This window comes from Actinia tenebrosa, unplaced genomic scaffold (genome assembly GCF_029948245.1).
Source record: "Actinia tenebrosa isolate PJP-AT-01 unplaced genomic scaffold, QUT_ActTen_1.0 PGA_scaffold5__44_contigs__length_20552954, whole genome shotgun sequence".
In the NCBI taxonomy this organism is placed as follows: domain Eukaryota; kingdom Metazoa; phylum Cnidaria; class Anthozoa; order Actiniaria; family Actiniidae; genus Actinia; species Actinia tenebrosa.
The window spans coordinates 6,547,423-6,557,827 of record NW_028292582.1 but is presented as its reverse complement, the minus strand read 5'-3'; the positions used below and the strand labels follow the sequence as shown (position 1 = coordinate 6,557,827).

Sequence of the window (10,405 nt, the reverse complement as noted above, 5' to 3'; positions counted from 1 at the left end):
AAAATGTCCAAGTATCTTAAAATACCTCACCGTAAAATTCAGCCTGAGACAGTATATGTAAGTTACTGATGTACTAAAAGCGTAGTTTCGCTTATAAATTATAATCTGATCAACTCCCAGTGAATACATAAAGGTTTGAAAAGCACAAACAAAAAATCTAAAAGAAAAGAAATGGTCATGTGAGGCTTCGTGCATAATGCTCAGTCATTCGTGACAGGAGAAAAAATTTAATAAGTTTAATTTAGCACGTAGCCTCGTACTGAAACCTTTGTGCGTGGCAAGCGAAGCATATCTCGGAAGTGTGGGAAGTGGCACAACACCGTCTAATCGATGATATCAATGTGTATATATTTCGTATTATCTAAGGACTCTAAGTATATTCTTTTTGAATAAAAGCAAACACTAAAATGGAAAAAAATCCAATCAGAGTAATAGTATTCTATTTCTGGACTAGCCTAGTGGGTGACTTCTAATTATGACATCAGCATTAACATTTTAACATTTTTATTGATTCACACACACATAAATATTTACAAGTATTCACAGGAGTAATATTAATGAATAATGAAAAGAAAGTTGAAACTAAATTAATAATTATAAGAGAAAAAGCTAATTTATGGTGTGTGTGGTTGTCGAAGTAGTTAAAACTTTCGAGTCGACAACCATTATCTGCCAGTAAAGAGCCGGGAGGGGGGGGGGGGGGGGGGGGGGGGGGGACTAAAGGGTATAAAAGTATCGTGCATATGCTCGTCGTATCATTTAGAGGTAAACATCGATTTGGTATCTTGTAGGGTTTAAAAAGTTGAAACGTATAATTCCAACACCTTCAGAATCTAAAGAATGTCGTAATAATTAGTCTCCCCCACAGCCGCTTTCAGTGTCGTCACGCAACGCTTTCTCCTCCTACTCAGGGGAGAAAGCGTTGCGTGACTACGCTGAAAGCGTTGCGTGACTACACTGAAAGCGGCTGTGGGGGAGACTACGTAATAATGGGAGGAAACTGCGAAGCAAAGGGGAACGATGAATGGATGTGTGCCGAGTTTAACTTTCAAACCGATATCGAATTCGCATCCGTTTGCCTCAATGAGCTCACATGCCCAGTTTCCATAGTAACATGGGAGACTTGTCTACAGCATTGTCTGACCTGGAAATTCTATGACGATTCATAGGCCAAGGTGTTGACAAGTTTAATTTCTTTAAGAAAATTACTAAAACTCGCTAATTTTTTCCCCCGGCGTTGGCAAAATCGGATTCAAATCGTACACTTCCGGTTACTAAGGCATTCCGAGAGAAAGAAGTTCATTATTTGAATCCTATTTGCATATATGCCAACGGAAAAAATTACAAGAGAGTTTTGAATTAGAGATTTCTAGATGCTTTTGGAGGATTTTTCTGCGGGTTCACTGGTTTTCCTCCCTTCACAAAAACGTATGGCCAATACCTTTTCGAATTCAGTTTAGATCATGGAACGAGGGGCCACGACTGAGTTTGTTAGTCACTACCTATTAATAGGTACCCTTGTAAAAACAAACAAGGACGCGTACGATTTTCAGTTTGGCAAAGTTGATGGTCATACACCCTTCTCATAATGGCTGACAAGTGCACGAAAACGAGGTCACCCAGTCATTATTTCACGATAAAAGGTATAAAATTACATGAAATGACTTTAAAGAAGAAAAGTATTAAAAAAATGACCTTTGTTTTGATCTGAATTAGCGCTAACAGCCTTTATTTTGAATGAGCAGCTTGGCTTAACCTTGCAAGATGACTGGGTGACCTCGTTTCCGTGCGTTCATCAGCCATTATGAGAAGGGTGTATTGAATTAACTTTCTCGCTTTCAACTACAGATGAGTCACGTATTCTTGATCCATGGATGTATCGAACTTTCTGGTTATCCCATTATGTACGTGGACTGACGTCTTGCATCTACAATTTCCTCCTGGATCAGTGTCTCAAACACCCAAAAGGCCTTTCAATTTATAAATCACAGTGTTCTGCTGCGCAAATTGAAAGGAAAGGGGGTGGATTCAGCAAAAAAAAATCAAAAAAAAAAAAAAAAAAAAAAAAGTGGGGGGGGGGGGGGGGGGGGGGGGGGGAGGCTTGAACGAATTTTGCAAAGGACACAACAGAACATGGAGAGAATATTTTTAAAAATGCTTTCTTATTTTAATCAATTAAAACTACCTATGGCTGAAGGGGGGGTTGGGGGGTGGGAGGGGGGGGAGGGGAGGGGATCTACAATCCCCCTTACCCCTCGACTTAACTAATATTAACTATGTATGGTAAAATTGTCATATAGATAATGATAGTTAAATGAATGAAACTGATAAACAAATAATACATGTACATCATTCCAAAACAGGTCATCGTTGGGAAACAAACGAAATAGGCCATGATCATTCCTAGACGAAAAGGAATCGTGACACGACTAATCGATGCAGGTGTTTTTAAAGGGGGCTCATTAACAAAACAACACTAAGCTAGATATCTCTGAAAAGGAGAAGAAAAATACCAGTAATAATACAAAACAGGAAAATTTGGTATATTGTTTGTCCTACCATGCACACAAACAGCGATGATAATTACACCAAAAGCAGATTACAACAATTTTTGGTTAATGAGAATAGGTTCATATTCTAGGAAGGAAGTATAAAATAATTTGTCATTTGTCACTAGCTGAAAGGGAAACTCTGAAAAAAGCAGAGTCCAGAGTCCTATCAGCAGGGACTCCGATTTTTTTCAGAATATTCCATTACTACTATTGATAAATGGCAAATTATTCTATATAATCTTTTGTTGTTGTGGTAAAAACGTATGCAGGAGAAGTAAGACTTGGATAATGTATCACTATCTTGGCAAAATAAAAATGTATAATAAATTATATTATTTCTTTTCAGTAAAATATTGATTACATTACTAGATGTACCCTAAGGCAAAGAAACGGGTTCGAGCCACCTTAACCCCTCCACCGCGTAGGTCCTGAGTACTAGTTATCTGGCATCGACGATGGTTTGACAACAGAACAACATGGAGCCGGGGAAAAATGGGGTAAAAAATAATCAAACAGACATGAACGATGGTAAGAAAGACGTTTAAATAATTCCATCGCTAACTCAAATATGACTATAAGATAAGTAAGCCTTTTATTTTATCTGTTATCAATATTTTTTGGTCAGGCGCAAGAACGAGCAAGTTTCTTTACAAAGCATCGACTCAGAAATCAGATCCTTGGAGCAAAAACGACGACGAATTCGATGATATTATTAAACCTGATATGTTCACAACTGACAAGAAAAGAAATAGCAGTTCTCCAGGTAAGATACAGGCCTGTAAATTGGTGGTGATTTGAGTTATGGATATTAATAAATCGATCTTTTTGTGTGGACTGCAATTAGGTGTTGATCTAGACGATGTGTGGAGTATTCGCAAGAATGTACAAGTAACAGCATCGATCAAGAATGGATCAGCTTTAAAAACTACCGGAAAATCTTTTTATTCAAGACATGGTGGACTATCGGGTAGGATAAATTATAGATATTACAGTTATCAAGATGTCATCCATTTTATTGCAAGCCGCTCTGATTATTGCCATTATGATCGTGTGTGATATGTGTATTTGTATTCTTTGTTGCTTAGTTGCAAACCTCTTGGGACATCCTACTGAACTGCTGTAAGCACTTGGATTATTTCTTGATCCTTCTTTAGTGCTATCGCTTATTAAAGGCAGTCATCATTTATTTGAAGATTTTTCTATTATTTTTTTTAGGAAACGTAGATGCGAACACTTCAGTAATGTCAAAAAAGCAGAGAATGGATGGAGAAGAAATGAGTCAATCGCAGAGTAGTTCTGGTAAGGGTCGTAGGGTTGTATTATTAGTAACTATGGAATTCAAAACTGTGTGGAGTGTTATAAAAGGCTTTGTATTGTTAGCTACCACGGAATCTAAAACTGTCATTCAATATTTGTTCTAGAATATTTGAAATTATATTAAGACCTTAAAATATGTTAATGCTTTAAATAATATGCTTATTCTTAATAAATGAAATTCTAAAGAGAGGATTTAAGCTTTATGATCATGATAGAAATTATCTTCCTTTTCCGCTTAGATGGGACACAGTTCCAATTAATCTTTATATCAAAATTAATTTGATGTGTCCTGTCAACTATCAAGGTCTGACACGGTAAACACTCACCATCTTTCTTTATACTCATGTATATGTTATATCTTGCTTTGATGCTTGATAGAGGAAGATTGATGCATCATATGCTTGATCTTTCTATTTCGTCATTCAAATTCAAAAGAATAGCTCTTTTAATTTGTGTTTTATAAAAGAGATAAAAATTAACCTACTGTGAAGAGTGACTGTGAAAAATAATGGGAAGTGTTAGAAAAAGCATGAAGAGCGCAGCTGTAAAGCGCTAATGGGAAGTGTTAGGAAAAGCGATTAAGGGTCATTAGCTAAAGAAATCCTAGCAACTTTTGACCACCTACTATTGATTGCTCAGTTTAAACATAAGATTGTACACACAAAAAAGGATGCTAAATTACCATAGCAACTATCAAAACTTTATCAAGGAACCTTATACATTTTGAACTTTAAGGGGGTAAAACCCTCTAGTTTTGCACTGGACTCTTTTTTTTTTTTAATTCCAAAAAATACATGAAAGAGAAACTCTTGACAAAGCGTGAAAAAAAAATGGCTTGGGTTTTAGTCATGGAAAAAGAAGCAGGTGTATGTTATTAAATCTCATTTTTGACTGCATTTTCAATATTTTCCAAATCATTTGACATCTTTATAAAACAATGCATAATTTAGGATTTCCGGGGATCAGGGCATTTTGAATTTTTCATAGAAGACTGGTTTTCTCTTCTGAAAAATTGTGAATATCTCAAAAACTAGCTGGGGACACCCCTTTCTTTCCCCATTTTAGATCAGAATTGTATTTCCTATAAATGTTCTATCAGTGTCCAAAAGCCAATTCTTCTGCAGAACTGTCACCTTTGTCTAAGGATTGTGTCAGGACCTAAAAGCCCACTATTCTGCAAGACTGTCATCTTTGTCTGTTTTAAGAGTTCTATCAGTGGGTCAAAGCCCACTCTTATATATAATGGCCACCTTTGCCTAAGGATTCCAGGTGATTTGGCTTCCCACAGACTGATTAAACTAGCCAACAAGCGAACACTTTCTAATATTAGTTCATTATTTCCTAGTTCCAGGTTTTCAGATTGACCAATACGATACAATACAATACATCTTTATTCACATTTCCTTTTATGTTAGATTACATTAATTTATATATTTAGATCATTGAAAAGAAAGAAAATACTTATTTCGTCAAATAATTAAAGCTAAATATAGGTGGTAATGAAAGGAAATGCCTAGAGCCTAAATAAACCATATAGTTTCCTAGTTACAGCTACAGCTACCAGCTACACCTTTTAGTTGAGAATAAAGAAAACAAAACTAATTGTTGAAGGATACACCACATATCGTTCTAAAAAAAGGATATTTCGTTGTAGTTGGTGGAAAATATTTCCCTTTGACACAAGATAATAGAAAATACTTGTAAGTTTTTGCATTGACAAACAATATATTTGGTGCCTTGATTCCAAATCACCTGGTTCTATCAGTGCCTAATAAGAACCCACTCTTCTGTAGAACTGCCACCTTTTTCTGTTTTAAGAGTTCCATCAGTGACTGAAAGCCCACTCTTCTGTATAATGGCCACCTTTGTGTAAGGATTCTATTAAAGGCTAAAAACCCACTCTTCTGCAGAACTGCCACCTATGTTTGAGGATCCTATTCTGCAGATCAGCCACCAATTCCAGTTCCTTTAAAAGAGTCTTTTCTTTAATTTCTTTGGAGTTCCTTGTAGTGCTCCTTTTGTATTGCCACAATTCTAATTTTTCTAATATTTCTAATCTTATAATAATAATTTTACTCCGACGAAGGACTAGCATCCGAAACGTCAGTAAATTTTTTCATCTTTTCACGGTGTGATATTTACCTTTTTATTATTACTCTTTTATTAGAAATACCGACGTAGCTCACACTAGATTTCAGCTAGACATCTCTTCTTATAGTTATGATAATTTTTAATATTATTGTAATTCCTAAATCTAAGGAATCAATCAATATGATATCATCTAAGTAATCAATCAGTATATGAATTAGATGTAATAATAAGTTTTTTATGCAAAAAATAATAATTTACTATTCCTTTCCTAATCGTACATTTATTTTACTCAAAAGGTTGGAGTGCTCCAAGGCCAGGCTATTCCTATTCGGACAAGTTTTCATTCGATAACAACGGAAGCAGCCAGAGTAGGTCTCCTTTAGCAAGAGAATTTGGCGACATCATTGCTGACGACAACAAAAGAAGGCATGAAGAGGAAGATTTTGAGTCTAAGAAAAATAGATTGAATGCTCGATTGCCAATGCCAGGGGGTAGGTACTCCCATCCAAGATAGCTTGATAGCTAGATACCTTTATACATACATGTACATTTATATCATATATGATTGTTGGTCCAGGATCTGAAATGGGCACTCTGAAACTAAACAGAAATTTTGTCCCTTAACCCTTTCACTACTAGAGCAACCAAAAGCGTCCAACCGTAAATGTGACATATTTTCTAGAGTGGCCAAAAGTGGCCAGTGGAAAGACATTTTTACTTTTCAATTACATGTACCTGTCCCGTAGGACATATATTTTTCATTTTGATATTGAGAAATAAAAAACACCCTAATTATGTTCCAGGAAGAGCCTGTGTTGGACCCTTTAAGAGCCTCTAAGAGTGAAAAGGTTAATGTCTTTTAACTAAAATATTGAAAAAATCACATTATTACAATTTGCATTGGCTACTTGATCTCAGATTTCAGATTTCTGACCAACAATGTTTTTTTTTTAATATGTGTACATGTACATGCAATAGCAAAGTCAATGTGGAGTTCAAAAACATAGAAGCTGAGACCCAAAGGTATTCTGGGAAATGATTTTGTCCTCTGATGTATTCATATGAGATACAGTCTATAGCCCGATCTTTGTTTACATTTTTTCCTCTTTAGCATAAAACAAATTTCAAGCTACAAGCAAACCGAAAATTTGAGAGTAATATGTTCAATATGTTGGGAATAAATTTTTTTTGAAAGCGCTGATTTACAAAGAAATGTATGGTCGCGTGGCAAGTCTCGGTTTGCTTGTAGCTTGAAATATTTTTAATGCTAATGAGGAAAAAACGTAAACAAAGATCGGCCTGTATACGCAGTGTGTTAAGAGCCTCCATGCCCTCTAGCAGTTGTATCACTAAATACATCTAATTGACTTACCATTTCAGTATGTACCAATGTACCATTTCACTCTCAGCTTCTATGTTTTATGTTTTTTCCATCCATCCATCCATCCCTCCCTCCCTCCCTCCCTCCCTCCCTCCGTCCATCCATCCATCCATTTATTTACCTATTTATTCATTTATTCCCTCTTGTTTGTGCCTCTTTGAATGCTCTTGCAACAGTTTTCAGTTCATACCCTCAATTTTTGTGCCTGTGTTTTGGTTATCCTGATTTGAATCCTGATTTTATTTTTGGAACTTTATAATTAAATGTATCTTTGGCAATTATTATTCATTTTTTGACAGCACCACAAATTGCAGCAAGAGAAATGTCTGCAAGGACCAAACGTGCACAAACATTACAACAAGCTCATATGAAGTCTCGTGGATTAGGCCAGTATTCATCCCCCAGTGCGCCATATACCAAACAGCTTGATGACGATGATTAATACTTTCAAGTGGAGAAGTAAAAATGATTTGATTTAATGGTGTAAAATATATTTATTAGAAAATCGTTCAAAATATTCTACAGAACATGCGTCGGACAATGTTGTTCTAAATTTGTGTTTATTTATTTGTTCATCGTAGTATTCCACATTATAAAATAACTGTTATGAATGTCGCGTTCTGATTGGTTTGGAGCGCGTGCTTTATGAGAGCACATTGCACGCGCTCCCACTTTCCGTTGCGTCATTCCTATCTATTATTGTAATTTGTATTTTATAAAAGAAAAAAAAAACTTGCTTGCTGTGCTGTGTGCAGTCATAAAGCACTTGGGGATTGGCAGAACACTCGAGAAGTGTCCAGAAGCACTCCGCTACGCGTCGTGCTTCTCCTAACACTTCTGTCGTGTTCTGCCAACCCCCGCGTGCTTTATGACAGCATACAGCACGCGCGCGCGTTTTCTATTTCTTCAATGGATAAATGTTGTAAGTGAAGACTTATGACAATTTGTATCATATGAGGTTAAGAGCGTTCGTTATCAGGGGGAGGGGGTAGGGAAATGGCTGGGGCTTCATAGGGGAGGGTCCTCAGTAACACTTTGGTGGAGGTTCAAAAATTTTTATTTTGAGGAAAGCTGTTTCCTTGTCGTGTTAATACAAGGGTCAAATTCATTACTGAGTGAAAGATGTGGAGTATGACCATTAAAAAAAAAAAGAATTACAAACCCTCACCCCACACCCCCCACCAATAAAAAAAAGACTTTTCTTTAGTTGTCACTTTTAGACTCCGTGATCAAATAAAGATTTTTGTACTGAAATATTTTATGCCAGCTTTAAAAAAGTATATTAAATATGAGAACATGCGTAATAGGTAAATTACGAGCCTATTACGCATGTTCTTATATGATTTCCGAGCCCATCCCACACGGCTTACCGCCTCATCTATCACATATTAAATATCATGTTTTACTTGTGTTTTCTTTAAAATACTGCCAACCAGAACGCATATGTTTGGACCTTTTTTGATTTTGCATCAGAGATATTTGCAGCGTTTTTATAAATGTGTTTAATATATTTATGTAGAGTGTAAACAATATATCCGTGAAGAAAGATAGCTAACAAAATTTAACAAATTAGTGCAAAGTTTTGTAGGTTTAAGGTCTAATTTGGACTACTGAACTTACTAATTTGTGCAATTTCGTATTGATGAGTTGTAAGGCATTTTCTACAGAGTCAAGAGCATGTCGGCCATTTTGGCGCCGTAAAAAAATGGCTCCCGCGATGATGTAGTCTGCAATAGAAGGATGCAAAGCTTTTCACGGATATATGGAATGCATTCTACTGTTTTATGTCCGAGTGTCATCTCCTGTCGTTGTATACCAAAAAAAGTCTTTCAAAAGGTCTATTTTATATAATTATTGTGATTTTTTAAAATGATTTTTTATTGTATTTTGTGGTCAGATAATAAAAGCCACTATAAACTTGTATCTATTAGATTAGAAACATGAAATCTAACTCTGAATCATAGTGTATGTATGATTTATGTAAATAAAGGATTCATTACTTTATATCAAGTCTAACTTTATATTTAAAACTTTGCTGTTAAAGGGAAAACAATTGAAAGAAAAACATTGGACAAAACCAGGTAACTGGAAAGTACTTGATCTGAAGTTCCTGTTGTGTTTACATACATTCACTTACAAGATCCTTGCGCTAAGTAAGCGCGCACTCTTCGATTGGAGCTCTGGCTACAAGAGCATGTAGATAGTTTTGTGCTATCGTGAACGATGGAAGACGAAATCAAGTTGCGAAAGAAATTTTCAAAGTTATTGTTGTGTTCACATACATTCCCTAATCAGAGCCTTTCGCTGAATAAGCGCGCACTCTTCGAAGAAAATCTTTAATTTCTCAGCCTGTTTTATAAGCTGCGAGCTCCAAATAAAAAGTTTCAACGACTTTGAAGCTTTGGCTACAAGAGCATGGAGATAGTTGTGTGCTAACGTGAATGATGGAAGAGGATGAATGCAGAATTTAATGTGGAGTATAGACCATCCAAAGCCATGTTGTTAGACACAGCCCTACCACTAGGGGGGTGTAAAAAATACTAGATAGCTGTATTTTAGCTGGAAATTTCTTGTTGAACATTATTCCCCTATCGAATACGGTCAAGAAAATTCGGTTTCCCAGAGAAATTCAAGTTGCGAAAGAAATTGTCAAAGTTTCTGTTGTTTTCAAATACATTCCCTTATAAGAGCCTTTCGCTGAATAAGCGCGCACTCTTCGAAGAAAATCTTTAATTTCTCAGCCTGTACATAAGCTGCGAGCTCCAAATCAAAAATTTCAACGCCCTTGGAGCTTTGGCTACCAGAGCATGTAGATAGTTTTGTGCTATCGTGAATGATGGAGGAGTATGAAGGCAAAATTTAATTTGGAGTATAGACCATCTACAGCCATGTTTTTGCACACAGCCCTACTCCTAGGAAGATGTGAAAAATGCTAGATAGATGTATTTTAGCTGTAAATTTCTTTTTTTCCCCTATCGAATACGGTCAAGAAAATTCGGTTTTCCAGAGGAAATCAAGTTGCGAAAGAAATTGTCAAAGTTCCTGTTGTGTTCACATACATTCC

The 10,405-nt window shown here is 36.0% G+C and overlaps 1 protein-coding gene across 1 annotated transcript; it reads left to right on the top strand.

Moving 5' to 3' along the window:
* Positions 1 to 2,995: 2,995 nt before the first annotated feature.
* LOC116292636 (uncharacterized) lies at positions 2,996 to 9,345 on the top strand. Its single transcript, XM_031699990.2, has 6 exons — positions 2,996 to 3,080; positions 3,178 to 3,315; positions 3,397 to 3,519; positions 3,768 to 3,851; positions 6,257 to 6,451; positions 7,641 to 9,345. Exons 1-6 carry the CDS (start codon positions 3,029 to 3,031, stop codon positions 7,781 to 7,783), a joined length of 735 nt encoding a protein of 244 aa, XP_031555850.1. The 5' UTR covers positions 2,996 to 3,028; the 3' UTR covers positions 7,784 to 9,345.
* The last annotated feature ends 1,060 nt before the right edge of the window (positions 9,346 to 10,405 follow it).